Source organism: Podarcis melisellensis, assembly GCF_964234715.1.
Source record: "Podarcis melisellensis genome assembly, chromosome: Z".
NCBI classification, from domain to species: Eukaryota; Metazoa; Chordata; class Lepidosauria; order Squamata; family Lacertidae; genus Podarcis; species Podarcis melisellensis.
The window spans coordinates 4,554,146-4,570,572 of NC_138547.1; the positions used below are offsets into that span (position 1 = coordinate 4,554,146).

Here is a 16,427-nt window from a genome sequence, read left to right on the forward strand (position 1 = left end):
CCCCGCGACAGGTGAGCTCCCGTTGCTTGGTCCCAGCTCCTGCCAACCTAGCAGTTCAAAAGCACGTCAAAGTGCAAGTAGATAAATAGGTACCGCTCCAGTGGGAAGGTAAATGGTGTTTCCGTGCGCTGCTCTGGTTCCCTAGAAGTAGCTTAGTCATGCTGGCCACATGAACCGGAAGCTGTACGCCGGCTCCCTTGGCCAGTAAAGCAAGATGAGTGCCGCAACCCCAGAGTCAGCCACAACTGGACCTAATGGTCAGGGGTCCCTTTACCTTTACCTTAAGGTAAAGGTAAAGGTACCCTTGATCGTTAGGTCTAGTCGTGGACAACTCTGGGATTGTACGCTCATCTTGCTCTTATAAGCCAAGGGAGCCGACGTTTGTCTGCAGACAGCTTCTGGGTCATGCGGCCAGCATGACTAAGCTGCTTCTGGTGAACCAGAACAGCGCAGGGAAACGCCGTTTACCTTCCTGCTGGAGTGGTACCTATTGATCTACTTGCACTTTGACATGCTTTCAAACAGCTAGGTTTGCAGGAGCTGGGACTGTGCAACAGGAGCTCACCCTGTCGTGGGGATTTGAACCGCCAACCTTCTGATTGGCAAGTCCTAGGCTCTGTGGTTTAACCCACAGCACCACCCGCATCCCCACCTTTACCTTAAGGCACCTGTAATAATTGAAATAAAGGCTTCTTGCTTCCCTACTGATTTTCCTGCTCTTGTTGGCCTCTATTTCCTCTATTTCAGGTGTGGAGAACATCTGTGGCCTTCCAGATGTTTTGGACTACAATTCCCATCATCCCCAGCCAGCATGCCTCTGAGCTGCAGTTGCTGGGAATCACAGGTGGGAAGAATGCTGTTGCACTCAGGTCCTGTTTGCAGGCTTCCCATTGGGGTATTGGGTTGGCCACTGTGAGGACAGGATGGTGAATCAGATGGGCCTTTGCCCTCCTCCAGCAGGGCTCTGTTTATCCCAGGGGTAGTCAACCTTTTTATACCTACTACCCACTAATGCATCTTTCTTGACGGTAAAATTTCCTTACCATCCACCAGTGCTCAATGGAAGGAAGATTCAGCTTGAGCCATAGAACCCCCTACCGCCCACCTAGAATCCTGAAACGCCCACTAGTGGGTGGTAGGGACCAGGTTGACAACCCCAGATTTATCCCAATATTCTTATTCATCCTCCATCTCTCTCTCCACCCAGTTTGATTCATGGAGGAGGATGGCTACTGGCTCTGATGGCTCTGTTCTCACTCTAACTAAGAGACATCAGTTTCTAGGAATCACAAATGGGGGAGAGTGTTGCTGCACTCATGTCCTGTTTATGGGTCTTTGCAGAGGTAACTGGCTGGTCACTCTGAGAAGAGGATGCTCAGCCAGATGGGCCTTTTGCCTGATCCCTGGCTGCCTTCCTCTTCTTTTTCGGTATGTGTGTGTGTCTTGACAAGGCGAGGTGGGAAGAGTGAGATTCTGCCTCTTCTGTGCACTTGTGTTGTGATTTTTCAGAGCATCTGTGGACCCTGCCCTCTGGAGGCAGGACCGGTTGCTCATTAGCTGAATTGCCAGCTGAAACTGGATACCTGGCTCCCTCCAGCCAAAAAAGCAGAGTTCCTGGAGCTATTTAAACAGGACAAGGGACACCTTCTCTCAGAGGCATCCTTCCCTCACATCCCACACCCCTTCTCCAGCACGTCTCCACACCACGCCAAACATCTCACTCCCTAATCTGTCTTCTCCATGGACTGACCTATTCAAGCATCACTTGAATCCTTAGGACAGGGAAGAAGCAGCCACCTGCAGGAACAAAAAGCAGAGGAGACTCTCCTGAGATGCACTAGGGGCACTTGAACTCACAGCAGGGACTGGCATCTCTCAAGGCTTGAACATTCACAGTGGTTCCTTAGTTCAGGAATCAAATTGCTATGTGAAAAAAAGGAAAGCAGCTGCCTACAAGAGATCAGTTTAAAAACGCCTGTTGAGACCAATGACTGGAAGTGCTGTTCACCTGGATATAGAGTAAGTGTCCATTATCACTATGGGGTCAACTTTGCACACCTGTGCAGCTCTACTCAGCAGTGAGTTGTGCTGAATTGAACAGGGTTTACCTCTCAGGTAAGAGGGTATAACCTAAGGGGGGTGGCGGGTAGGAGCGTTGATCAAATGGGTCAAGGCTTAAGGCTTCTGACTGTTTCTGAATAATTACAGTTCTCATTTAGAACCATTCTAGGTTGCTTGTGTGTTTTCGACTCTAGCTACTTGAAGAGAAGAAGGAAAATGAGGAAAAAGCATTCCCTTGGGCAATTCCTACTATTTTGCTTGTGTACATTTCTTGAAAGCATCAATGAAATGTTTTTAAATGACGAGTGTGGCCTTTGACTGGGAGGGAGACTTTTTGGCAGTCCATCTGGCAAGCTCTGCAACTGGAAACATGCAAAAGAAACATGCTGAACCCCATTAAGGATGCACCACCTGCCACTCAGCCTCAGCCACAGAGTTCATGGGGGGCTGACTCAGGACTTCATCCTTTAAAGTAATGCAAATTGATGAACCCAACATTTCTTCCATATGAAGCTGCTGCATATCAGTTCAGGCCATTGGTCCATCATGTGTGTTTTTGTGTAGATGACAGACAGACAGTTAGGACTGGTCTGTTGGTGAATTGCAGCCCTTTCCTGATTTCCTTCGCAAGTGCTAATAGATGCAGATTGATATAGTATATATGGGAGCTCAGGAGGCCTCCCACCACCACTTTGCTTTAAATTACAGTATCTGGAGGAGAGTTCATTCACTTTTCATCACCTGTTTTTCAAGCACTGGTATGTTCCCCCCATAAATGTTCCTTTCCTTTCCTTTCCTTTCCTTTTTCCTTTCCTTGGGAAAGAGAACCTTGCAGTGCCCTGCTTCTTTCTGCTCCTTCTCAGTATACTTACTTATTTGGAAGTTAAAGGAGCACTAAGCACTCCAGGCAGCTTCTCGCTCCCATCACTGTATGAATCCATCCACCACCACCCCCTGCCCCCTCCCCCAATTCAGGAAGTAGCTGTGGAAGCCAAAGAAAAGAAGCCTTGTGGCTCTTTCAAGGGCTGTTGCTGCAATCCTGCCTAGCACACCTACCGAAAGCCCTATTGGAAAAAAATGCCCAGCATTGCAGTGATGGCAGCTTAAGCTTGCAAGGATTACAGGATACTTCGTCAGATGCCTTTTTCTGCACAATGCATTTTGGGGGCAGCTGCAGCCTATTTCTGCAAAGCATTTACTTAAAGGGAGTGTGTGTGTGTGTGTATGAAAAGTCCAACCCTCTTCCGTAACTCTTGTGTAACTCCTCACATATAGTATGGAGGAAAGTCATTTTGTGTCAGAGGTGCAACTGACTGGAGTGGGAAATCAATTTTTCAAAACTAAACCAAACAGCAAAACAAGTGAAACCCTAGAGACAACTCTACTTGGATGTAAGTCCCACTGGGTTCAATGAGACTTACTGTGCAATGCCATCCTAAACTGTACATGTTTACTTGGGTTAAATGAATAACTTTTAGTAGGGGTAGCTGTGTTAGTCTGTAGCAGCAAAGTGTGTTAATATGGTGCTCAAGTAAATGTAGAAGCTGCAGGCTCAGTGGCCCTGTTTCTCCAAAACCTGTCAAGATTTAAAAGTGCTCCAGGGGTACACTCCCTCCTTTTTTTGCAACATACGTATTTGCAATACGTATATTTGCAAAAAAAATTGAGGCAGCATCTATATCTACAACCATGGAACGATTCTATGTTATGTACCTATATATACATATACTGTAATTTAAAGCCTTCCTTCGACTTGCAACTTTCCCAAGCGCTCTCCCCCGTGTCTACACTAGAGGGCAGAAAAGAGCAGCAGCTGCACGGAGCTGCTTTTGGTTTGGTTTGTTTTTTAACTCCAAAAACCCACCCCAAACCTTTTTTTTTTCCTTCACTGCTCCAAATCTTCCTTTTCCCTCTTTCCAAAGTCCAGAGGCGAGTTCCTTGTGGCGGAAGAACACCGGTATCTGCATCTGCAAAAGCAGAAATCGTCTCCACTCGTGCGCGCCACCAGGCAATAGCTGAGCAAAGCCCCTGTGCCTAGAGGTGGGGAAGGAAAGAAAGAGGGGGGATCGTATCCCCCCCCCACAACTGAGATTTCTTTTTTTTTTTTTTAAGAGGGTGGGTGCGAGGGAGAGAAAGGAGACGCGTGTCGGGATCCCATTCTAAGGCTGCAGCGGCGGCAGCGGCGACACCCGCGTCCGGCGATCATGCAGGCGCTTCGCTTCCCAATGTGCCGTTTCGTCTCTCCTTCCTCCCCTCCTTTTTTCCCAAGGCACCCGCGATCGGAGACTTAAATGGGATTTAAAAGTCCTGCTCCTCCGCCAGCGACCAAGGGACTGCAGCGAAGAGCGCGAGCGCAACGGGAGCGAGGCGAAGGGGGATCTCCGGGGCTGCGGAGCTGAAGAGCCCCGTCCGAGGGAGGGAGGGTGGGAGGAGGGCGGGCAGGCAGGCAGGCAGGCAGGCGGGGGGTTCGAGGGGAAAAGGATGCGCCCCCAAGGCAGCTTTCTGAGGGATCGCAGCGAAACAATGCACTAAAACGTGATGAAGCTGGAATTAGCACCGCTCTCCAAACTCAAAGCAGCGGCGGCCGCAGCAGCAGCAGCAGCGACCAGGGGGTGAGTAGAAAGGCTGGAGGTGAGAATGGTAGGGGGCACGAGTGCTTCTGCTGTGTGTGTGGCAACCCCCCCGCGCCCCCCTGCAGCAGAATTTGCTCCCCAAACGCAGCGAGGCTGGTTCTTAAACCACCTTAAAAAAAAAGAAAAAGTAAATGGAGGATTGTACCTTGCCCAATGGTGCAGTTAGATAATTTTATTTATTTGATTTAGTAGAATCTTAGAATTGCAGAGTTGGAAGGGACCCCCCAGGGTCATCTAGTCCAACCCCTGCAAAGAAGGAACCTCAGCTAAAGCATCCATGGCAGATGGCCATCCAACCTCTTCTTAGAAACCTCCAAGGAAGGAGTGCCCACCACTTTCTGAAGGAAACCATTCCACTGCTGGACTGCTCCTACCATCAAAAAGTTCTTCCTGATGTTTAGTCTCCTTTCTTAAAAGTTGAAAGAATTGGTTTGGGAGCTGCCATTCTGAGCGGCAGAAAACAAGCTTGCTCTATCTACCATGTGATAGGCCTTCAAGTATTTAAAGATGGTATCATATCTCCTCTTTACCAGGCTAAACATACCCAATTCCATCAACTGTTCCTCATAAGGCTTGGTTTCCAGACCTTTGATCATCTTGGTTGCCCTTCTCTGCACACGTTCCAATATCCTTCTTAAACTGTGGTGCCCAGAAATGGACACAGTACTCCAGGTGTGGTCTGACCAAGGTAGAAGAGAGCATAGTTATTACTTCCCTTGATCAGGACACTAAAATACTTCAGTTGATGCAGCCTAAAATAACATTCACCTTTTTTACTGCTGCAACACACTGTTGAGTCTCATGACTTCATAGGGGAAGAGGTGTAGCACAGTGATGGAGCATCATCCCCAGCTTTTCTGGGTCGAGCTGGGAAAAACCCCTTCCTGCCTTTTCAGCCGGTCTAGGTAAGGCTGACCTTAACAGACCAATAGTCTGATTTGGTGTTAGGCAGCACCCTATATTGTTCCTCTTTAATTCAGCCCTTTATACAGAACCATGAGGACTGGAATCTATTCATGTTCATGGGGAGGGATTTATGGGAAGAGCATCTGCTCTGCATTGCCAAGGGTTCCAGGTTTGATCTCCAATGGCCTCTCCAGGGCAGCTGCTGCCAGTCAGTGTTGGCAACACTGAGCTATACGGACCAATGGTCTGACTCAGTATGAGGCAGCTTCTTGTGTTCCTGTGTCACTTCATTTCAATTATGAATTGCTTCCCAGTAAAGGTATAGGGACCCCTGACCATTAGGTCCAGTTGTGGCCGACTCTGGAGTTGCTGCGCTCATCTCGCTTTATTGGCTGAGGGAGCCGGCATACAGCTTCCGGGTCATGCGGCCAGCATGACTAAGCCGCTTCTGGAGAACCAGAGGAGCGCACGGAAACCCCATTTACCTTCCCGCTGGAGTGGTACCTATTGATCTACTTGCACTTTTATGTGCTTTTGAACTGCTATGTGGGTAGGAGCTGGGACCAAGCAATGGGAGCTCACCCCGTCGCGGGGATTCAAACCGCCGACCTTCTGATCGGCAAGTCCTGGGCTCGGTGGGTTTAACCCACAGCGCCACCCATGTCCCTATTAAACATTAATGCTTCCCATTAAACATCACCAAATGATTAAAACACACATGAACTATTATAATATCACACACACACAACACACACACACATATATACCATTATACAAATACATACACTTGCATGCACACATATATACAATATGTATATATAAATCATACAAATTTCAAATTCATTTCAGGTACAGGCTGGAACTAAAAGGAAACCCCACTTTAAAAAGTGGAGACTGTAGACTGAATGGCCCACCCACCAACCGTCTTTAGATGGTGGTGTGCATTAGATGTGATAAGCCAATGCTTAGGCAACTTGCAGCTTGTTCTTTGCCCCTGAAGACCCCAAAGACCCACTCTTCCCATAAGACAATCTGAAGCAAGCGAGGGAAAAAAGAAAGCAGGCTGCAAGAGCTGTAAGTTCCTCAGGTCTAGAGTATAAAGTTTCCTAACTGTAGTTCTCATCAGAGATGCAAGATCTGAGTATGAGGAGAGTGGCACTATCAGAATAGGCACAGGTCTGGTCTCCTGCCTGGCAGAATGAACAATCCTGAAGTAAACAAACCAATACGCATTGCCCTCCAATGGTGGGTTCCCCTCCTAATGCCATTTGAAGCAAAGTACATTTCCATCTTAATGGGACAGAGGCAGGTCAGACCATCAAACATCTGAGAGCCTCAAATGACCTAACTGTATCCCTGACCAAGGAACAGGCAGAGAGGTGTGATATCTGGCCATGGGAGGGGTGTGTGTGTTGACATGTAAGGGTATGTAGTTTTAGTGTACTTTGGGGAAAATCTGCTTTGGCTAAGGGCAAAAATGAGTGATTTTCTTTTAAAAAAACAACCCAACTGCTTCCAGGCAGGACTGTCAGAAGATTGAAATGCAAAGGTCTGGAAAAGGTTGATGGAAGGTGTATGTATGTGTGTGTGTTATATTGTCTACTTTGGTGGAGGAGGAAAGAGGGAGATGTAAGAACCTGGAATGGGCGGGCGGGCAGTGAACTTATTTAAAAGGCCTTTCTTAGCTCCCTGAGATGAGATGAAGGAAGGAAGGATTCCCAAATTATTAAGATGACTTTTGTCTATGTGAGAATGTGGTACAGGGATTGTGCCCTCTTCTTTTGAGTTGCTCATCATTGGCAAAAAAAAACAACAGTAACTAATAATAGTTTTCTGCACCAGAAGGTTGTGTTCATGTACCTTCATCTCCCGTCAGGAGGTGGGGGCAGGGACAGGTAGCAAAGCGTTAAACCTCACAGTCACCTAGGCAGCAATCCTAAGCATGGATCCTGGGCCTGTGATGCAGAAGTGCTGTGGAGGGGAAGGATTAGGTGTGCAAGAAGACCTCTTGTTTTCAGAATCTATAACCTCCCTTCCCCAAAATGTGTCATGCTTCCTGGAGACATATGCTTTGCATGCAGAAGGTCTCCAACATCTTCAGGTGGGACTGGCAGTGTCTGCTGCAGAGCTGCTGCCAGTCAGTGTAGACAGTATTGAGTTGGTTGAACCAATGGTCAAACTTAGTATAACTTCCTGTTGTTCATTAGGATTATCTATAGCTTAGCAGCAAAGCGCATGCTTTGCAATCAGAAGGTCCCACTGTCCCATGTTCAACCTCTGGCGGGGAAAAACTTGGCCTGAGATGCTGGAGAGCTGCTGCCAGTCAGAGTCAGGGGGCAATGCTGGATGCGGTGGAGCAAAACTCAGTGCTGGAGTATTTGCTTTGCAGGTGGAAGGTCCAAAGTTCAGCCTCCAGTTATGAGACCCTCTTCACTGAGGAGCTATTGGCCACAGTTGTCCAGGCTTCACCAGCACTCTTAAGGTCTTTTGGACTCCAGTTCCCATCACACCTGAGCCCTGGCCATTCTGGACAGATTTCATGGGAGTTGCAGTCCAACATCTTGACGGCACCAGGTTGAAAAGGGCAGCAGCAAACTATTGCAGGATGGCTCAATCGTATGCTCAGCAGGAACTGGAACACAGAACACTGTCTTACACCAAGTCAGGCAACGAGTGCATTTAGCTCAGCACTGTCTACAGACCTCAGCAGCTGCCCAGAGTCTTCTCAGGCAGGGATTTCCACTCTGGAGGTGCCAGGGATTGAACCTGGCACCTTCTACATGCAATGCAGGTGCTCTGCCACTCAGATAATACTGAACTGTTGCACTATCCATAAGCATAAAGCATTCCAGCCCCCTGTTTTGAATTAATTAGGAGCTAAGGAATCTGCCTTCTACTAAGCAAACCATTGATCTATTGAGGTCAGTGTCAACTACCCTGACCAACAGCGACTCTTCAGGTTCGGGATTGAACCTGGGATCTTCTGCATGCAAAGCAGGTGCTCTGCTCCTGAGCTGTGGGCCTTCTCTTCTAAGGGAGTGTGCAAGTGAAGTACCTCTTATTGAGACAGAGAGTGCTGCTAGTTAAAAGAGATCAGATAGCAAAGCAACTTTTGCCTGAGACCTTGGAGAGCTGCTGCTAGTCTGAGTAGATGACAGCCTGGCCTGGTGTAACATAGCTTCCGATATCTGCATGCTCTGGTTACGTCCTCAGCACAAGCTAATTTTTAAATGCATATTTGGCAGATTGTGTGAGTCTGCCTATGACTGACTCTGCAGAAAAGTAGTGGTGGTGGGGAAGAGAGAAAGAGAGAGAAACATTTCTGTTTTGTCCAGACTTTGCTTCAGCATGTCTGAAAGCCTTGGAACGGCTCCTCCTTTTTGCCCAGGTATACCTGCCTGCCATCTCTGTTGGGTTTTCTCCCCCAGGAGCTAGGCGTTTGCGTTTCGCAGGGGAAACACCTGCCTGGCTTTAGAGCTGGCTCTGAATCGGAGAGGTGGATGATTGCAGCTTTCAGGGGGAAGAGAGAAGTGGAAAGGGACTGAGCTGGAAAAGGGAAGCCTAAGATTTATCAACAGGAGGGGGAAGAGAGACCAAGCGTGCGCACGAGAGAGAGCGAGCGCAGGTGGATGGTTGGCATTATGGGGAAACGTATACATGTAAAGCTACCTTATACAGAGCCAGACCCATTGGTTGATCAAACCTAGTGCTGGCTTTCTAGAGTTTCAGGCTGAAGTCATTCCCAGCCAGGAATTGAGCTTGAGATCTTCTGCATGCTCTTTGCCTAACAATAAAAATAATGTTTCAGCTTATCCAGAGCTAGAGCATCACCACCTGATATTTATATTTTTGCTTCTTAACAGCAAGGCAGTCTCTAAGTGGTTTTCAAGCATTATAATAGATATTGATATAACTAAAAAGAAGCAAAGCCTGCAATAGCAAATAAAACAGTAGCTCCCTCCCCTGCCGCCAAGCAAAAAACAGAAGGAAACCTAAGAGCACATTTAGAAAACATCTTTAAGGGTCAGGCATTGCCACCTCCTTCACCCTCTCTCTTGCCAAGGCACATGTTGACTGATAGCTGCTGAGGCTTTGTTGGAAAGCCTTCAGAACCCAATACCTAGGTAGGCAATTGCAGAGGTCCCTGGTGGCAAATGGGGCACAGCCCGACCAACCCCCGTCTCCCCTCAGTAATGCATTGGTCACTCAGACCTGTAACATATCAGCTCTTAAGTGCACGGCCAGCTGGTCATCTGTGACCTCCAGAAACATGTTTGTAAGCATGGGTGGGAGCATGGAGGTGTGTGTGTTGGGAAGGGGTGGGGAGGATAAACCAGTGATGGGGAACCTCTGACCCATGGACTTATTTGGGCTCAACCTCTCCTTCATCTGGTGTCATATACAAGCCAAAACACTGGGCCAAAAGGTTTGTAAGCACCAACAACCAGCAAGTTACCCACGTGTCAAACTTGGCAGTGTGTGTGTGTGTGTGTGTAAAAGAGAATAACTTAGCCTGCTGACTGCATCCAGACCCCACCTTCCCAGTAGCTGGGAAGCAAGCATTTCTTATAGGATAAGGAACCTGAGGCCTGCCTGATGTCACTGGTAGCCCCTTCAGCATGGCCAGTGGTCTACACCTAGAGGGCTGTGCGCTCAGCAAACCTAAAAAAGGAAAAATATAAACAAGGAAAACCCCATTTTGAAAGTTTGCCCCTGTCAGTTACAGGCCTGATAATTGAAAGCTGGGTTTGCTTTTTCCATGGAAATGGGGAGAGGAGGGGGGTGTTGCCAGTGTTTTCCTGGAAGCAGGTTCTCTCTCCCCTCCCTCTCACACTTTTCCTGTGATGTTGTGACTCTCCTTCATGTTTCAGGCTCAAATGCTGCTGGCTGCCTACAACCAATGTAAACCAGCCAATGTGCTCCTATGGGAAGGTTGTGGATCACTGTGTGCCAATAGAATCCTGGTTAATTTATTGCCTTTTTTGTTACAGGCTCAGCTTGCTAACCTTATTCTCCTTTTCTTTAGCTGGTGACCTGTTGATGCAAGTTTCTATCTGAAGATATTTTGTAACTGAAATAATTTTTGTGTTTCCTTCTTCTTAGGGGATTCCCTTTTCTCTGGACCGTTTTCTATTTCACCTGTTTCCTAGGATTCACACAGGGAGGTCCTGAAGGTAAATTTCAATTTTGAGAGTCCTTTCCCACCCACTTTGGTAGCGGGTGGGTGGCTGAAGAGAAATTTTTATCAAGCAAACCATTGATTACTTTTCTGCTTGAAGCACTCAAGGCAAGGTAGAAAACATAAAAGCAGGTGTGGGCACCCTCTGTCCTCTGATCTGCGCCTTGAGAAGTACATAGAGCTGAAAGGGGAAGTGGGAAAGAATGCCACTCTTCCAACTTCCTCTTCAGCTCTATGTACTTTTCAAGAGGAAAAAACATGGCCACCTAAACAACCAAGGGTACCATAGCTTTCACAGGCACCATTTTAGCGACCCCTGGTTTAACAAGGAATTCCTACCTGGTTGTGCTTCTGTGTGCCACAGAACACCTGCTACTCCTGTGTAGGGGAATGAGTGTACAGGGAGAGGAGCAGGGCCACCCTTTCAGCCATCCCCGAGTGCATCTGCTTTCCCCACATCCATATGTTTTAGAAGAACAAAACCCAGCATGTGAGCTGCTGTTCTTGAGTAGGGGGGGATAGCACAAGCAGGACACACAACCAGGTGTTTCAGTTGCATGGAGCTCCTACTTGTGAGCCAAAGCTCAGATATTAAGTTTTCTTCACACACAACTGCAGCCAACACGTCACTGTGAGAGAGAAAGAAATGATGCCTGGGGCAGCAGTTAAAGCAGAACCATGCTTTTCTCTCACATGAATAGGGATAAAGATGTCCAGCAATGTGCAGTGCCTTGATACATGGTAATGGTTGGAGTAGTGGCTTGTGTATTAGGGGGAAAAGAAGATGGAAGAGGACAAAAATTTGAACAAAATTCTAACAAGTATGGGTTGTATCCAGTGTTAGATCTACTCAGGGTAGACTTGTTGAAATTAACATACATGTCTAACTTAGGTTCATTAATTTCACTGGCTCTACTTAGTTGGATACAACCCTGTATTCATCAGTAAATTTAGAAATAATTGTCATTTAAATAGATATGCAATGTGTTTTACCCTAGCGGGAGAGGCTGTGTCCAGGTGACCCCAGTGCCACCTCAGTCTGCTGCCCAGGTGCTGCGGTTGCTGGGGAACTTTGTGGCCCTTGCTGCTGCTTCTGATGATTCTTTACCTTTATGTTGAGCTTAGGCTGGTGAGTCCTTCAGAGGATGCCTTCAAATAGAGGACCACCCTCTAAAGTAGGCTGTGTGGCCACCCTACTTATGGGGTGGGTTAAGTTGGAAAAGGCATAGTGTGCTATTATACTAATACTGTGCATGGCTTTCCCCACATATACACTAGAGGTGAAAGTTACCCACTTTCCCCCTGCCGGATAATTATGTTCGGTAGGGTTGGGATGCTCAGTGGTTAGAAATGGAGGAAGTCTGCTGCCTATGTATACAAGCTCACCTTGCACCTGCAAGGTCTTCTTGGACTCTTGCCCTGCGAAAAAGTATCTGATAGTAATGTGCAGCTGGGACAACTCATCTTTGATTGAACCATAACTTAGTTGACAACACATCAAGTAGTTGAAGGCTGGTGGTGTTAGGATGCTGCCTTGTGTCATTTCAGACCATTGGCCTATCTAGCTCAGTATTGTCTACACTGACTGGCAGTGGCTCTTCAGGGTTTCAGACCTGGGACTCCCCCTATTCTACTTGTAGATGCCAGGGACTGAACATGGGAATTTCTGCATGCAAAGCACATGCGCTGCCACTGAATGATGACCTTCCTGCCTGTTGCTGGTTCTGCATTGTTTACAGGTGGTTGTACTTGAATTGATGGTCCTGACTTGCAGTTAATGTTCTTATTGGTGCATCCCATATCTATTATCATTATCATTAACACTGCTCAGAGGTGAAGGCCTACTGAATTGAGTGGGCCCTATTCCTGGATAAGTGGGGTTAGAATGGCAGCATTGGGCTCTAAAATACTAATGAATGATGGTCTCCAATGGCTGCAAACCTCAAGTATCCCTCTATCCTTGCTCATCCATCACTCCTGAAGTTTGTACTAGAACTCAGGTGTGAGCAAACTTTATGCTTGCAGAATCTATCTTGTTTCATTTCTGCTAGAATCTCAAAATCCATCAAATTAAACCTGGTGCAAAAAATGTATACCGATGTTAGAATTAAGCAACTTTAAGCACAGAAATATGTTTTCAGTGGCAGATTTGAGCAGACCTCATGGTCCTCCACTCCTGGTTCCCCTATTCATTTTGTCAACATAATTGAAAAAAGGAGTCATTTTGTTGCTGTCATAGTTAAGCAATTGGACACTGGAAACTGACCAATCTACTGCAAATCATGCTGTGATCTCCCAGGAGATCCAGACATTCTTTCTTCTGCCTGACTCTGCGAAGTAGATGGTGTATAGGTCCTTCTCATCTTCCCATTAATGCAGGTCATTGCTTGGCCTCTTTGCTTGTCCTTCAGAACCATTTCCTCCTCTTTCCCTGCCTTCACTGAAGAGGGTTTATAATTCAGCAAACACATTCCATATGCCATATGGAATGGGTTTGCTGAGTTATGGAGGGAAGGAGTAGGAAAAATGCACTCTTTCTGCTACAAGAGAGAATAGGTTTTCTCCCATTCAAAGTGGCTGCAGGCTGAATATGAGGTTAGTGGGTCTTCTTGTTTCTGCTGCTGCCACATGTTCCACTTCCAAAATGTTAGGGGTGTCAAAATTCAGCCCCAGTCCAGATCTCAAACCCCAGGTCTCCTCAAGGGGAGCCAGACTTGCCAGTCAGTGGTGGCTCTTTGCCATTGGGACTAGCATGGAGGAAGGCAAGGAAGGCCCAAAAGTAGGTGGTGCCAGAGACAATGACAGGCAGAGCCAACTACTTCTAGTTTTGCTCCCATCCTCCTCCCTGTTGAGTTCTCCAAGCCTAAGAGAGAGGAAGCTGAAATGCAGGGCTGCCTCTTGGACTGGTTGTAGGTAAGAAGTCTGGCGAATGGGGTCTAGCTGAGGGCAGACAGGTTGGTTGGGCAGTGTACCAGTTGCCCAAAGGAACCATTCTTCACTGCCTCCAGCAGGTCTCCACATTGAATCTGAGTTTCCCTGCTCCAGGACTGGCATTCCCCTCCCCACAACCCAACAACCAGCTGTCTCGGTTCCTGCCCAGCTTTCAGACCTGCCCGTCTTGTGTCTCTGAAGGGCACAGGAGCAGAGGAAACAGTGAGCCACACAGGAGCATCAGAGCCACTTCCAAAGTGCCTGGCTAGCTGCATGCGAGCCTATTCAGGAGGAAGAGGAAATGCATGGAAGTACCTGCCCAGATCCGGGCCTGTGAGCCAGGAAGGGGTGGGACCCCCCAGTTCCTTTGTAAAATTCCCGGCTGAGCTGCTTCGTTGCTGAAGCAACAGCTTCCTTTCAAGTTGCTGTCCCTCCGCTGTAAGGTAAAGGACCCCTGACCATTAGGTCCAGTCGTGGCCGACTCTGGGGTTGCGGCGCTCATCTTGCTTTACTGGCCGAGGAAGCCGGTGTATAGCTTCGGGTCATGTGGCCAGCATGACTAATCCGCTTCTGGCGAACCAGAGCAGCGCACGGAAATGCCATTTATCTTCCCACTGGAGTGGTACCTATTTATCTACTTGCACTTTGTTGTGCTTTCGAACTGCTAGGTGGGCAGGAGCAGGGACCGAGCAATGGGAGCTCACTCTGTCATGGAGATTCGAATCTCCAACCTTCCGATTGGCAAGCCCTATGCTCTGTGGTTTAGACCACAGCGCCACCCGCGTCCCATGTAAGAGGCAGTATCTGCCTCTAAATGCCAGATGCTTTGAATCACAAGTGGGGAGAGCTGCTGTTGCACTCAGGTGCTGCTTGCGGGGTTCCCTTAATGGGCATCTTGTTGGCCACTGTGATTGCAGGATGCCAGACTATTTATTTATTATTAATTTGAATTATTACCCACCCTTCACCCTAAGACCCCAGAACAGATTACAACAACAAAACATGCAATTATAAAACAAATAAGCAATTGCAATTATTACATTAAAAAAAATCAGTTCCATATATAAAACAGTTTAAAATAATTCCATGTGTAAGAGCAATGCGATTTCATATACAGATGCAGACTGGGGTGGTGATCTCAGCATATGTGGTTGGTTGGAAGAGAAAGGCGGAAGGGCCTTTGGCTTGATCCTGCAGGGTTCTGCTTATCTTCTTAGGGAGAGTATATGGACACAGTTATCTGTGCCTCAATAGTGGCCAGGCTGGATTACTGCATTGTTGGGGATTCCAGTCTGTGGGCACCAAAGGGCCTACAGAGATCTAGCAGGACACCCATCAGGCCTGCTAATCTCCTTTGACCAGATTACAATTTATAATGGCAGTGTGAGGGTCTCCTCACTCCCCCAAGCGCTGCTCCTGCTGCCAGTGGCTGCTGGCCACAATGGCAGTGCTCTAGTGATATCTCCTGAGGCAGCATGTGTCCAAATCCCAGTTACTGGGAATCACTAGCAGATACAGCAATATTGCACTGAGGTTCTGCTGGAGAGCTTTCCACTGCGGCATCTGGTTCGCCCCTGTGAGAACAGGGTGGTGGAGTAGTTGGGCTTTGGCCTGATCCAGCAGGACTCTTTTTGTGGTCTTAAGTTCCTTATCTGGGGAAACAGAGGTCATATTCACCCCATGCATTTAAAGCACTGGGATACTGTTCTAAACAGCCATGGCTTCCCGTTAAATAATTCTGGGAGCTGTAGTTTGCTAAGGGTGCTGAGAATTCTTACCAGACCCCTTGTACAATTACATTTCCCTGAGTCGTTTAATAACCAGTCCCTCTTCATGAGGAACTATGGAAATGGTGAGGGGAATGGTGGTCCTTCTTATAGCACTCTGAAACTCTACAGCTTCCAGCGTTCTTTGTGGTGTGAATGTGGTTAGACACATAGGGAATCAGCAAAAAATTGCTAGGGTGGGGGCTGGCCCTGGCCTGTAGGCCAGCTGTTGGTCACTATTGCCATATGGCATGGCTCGACCTCAGAGAACATGCTTTACTATGCTGTGTTCTCTCTGCTTGTTAGTCTCCCCTTTTGCTTTACGATGATGGCACACAGAGCTTTCCATTGGGCTGACAGCCCAGCAAAATTATAATGAGTTTCATCTGTTGCTGGCAATTCCCTTGGGGACATTGTGCCGGAGAATAGTTGGCTCTGCTGCCTTCCAGAAGGTCATTTGTCGGCCTAGTTCTTTTTAATAAAATACTATCACACTGCACTGACACTTAACAATCAAACTTCTATATATATATAATGGTACCTCGGGTTAAGAACTTAATTCATTTTGGAGGTCCGTTCTTAACCTGAAACTGTTCTTAACCTGAGACACCACTTTAGCTAATGGGGCCTCCCGCTGCTGCTGCACGATTTCTGTTCTCATCCTGAAGCAACATTCTTAACCCGAGGTACTATTTCTGTCTGTAACCTGAAGTGTCTGTAACCTGAGGTACCACTGTATATATATTCCTGGGTGGGGAAATAAAGCCTATGAAGATATGTCAGAGGGTGTGGGGTTTAGGTTGGGGACCTGAGCAACCTGTCCCATCCACTGGGCCAGTCAGGTGTGAGACTGGCAGCTGGGTGGAGGAAAATCAGAACTGATTGGCTGCTGAGGTCACCTAGTGAGTTTCATGGCTGGGTGGTAGGGTGATCACCTATAGGTCATAAAAG

General features: G+C 47.6%; 1 protein-coding gene across 1 annotated transcript in view; it reads left to right on the top strand.

Annotated features, from left to right (window-relative positions):
- The first annotated feature begins 4,534 nt into the window (after positions 1-4,534).
- The window catches only part of COL27A1 (collagen type XXVII alpha 1 chain), a 248,382-nt gene continuing 236,489 nt past the window's right edge, over positions 4,535-16,427 (top strand). The window contains exons 1-2 of the mRNA XM_081897734.1: positions 4,535-4,673; positions 10,704-10,774. Of these exons, the coding sequence (XP_081753860.1) occupies positions 4,600-4,673; positions 10,704-10,774 (145 nt within the window). The 5' untranslated portion in view covers positions 4,535-4,599. The remainder of the gene's footprint in view (positions 4,674-10,703; positions 10,775-16,427) is intronic.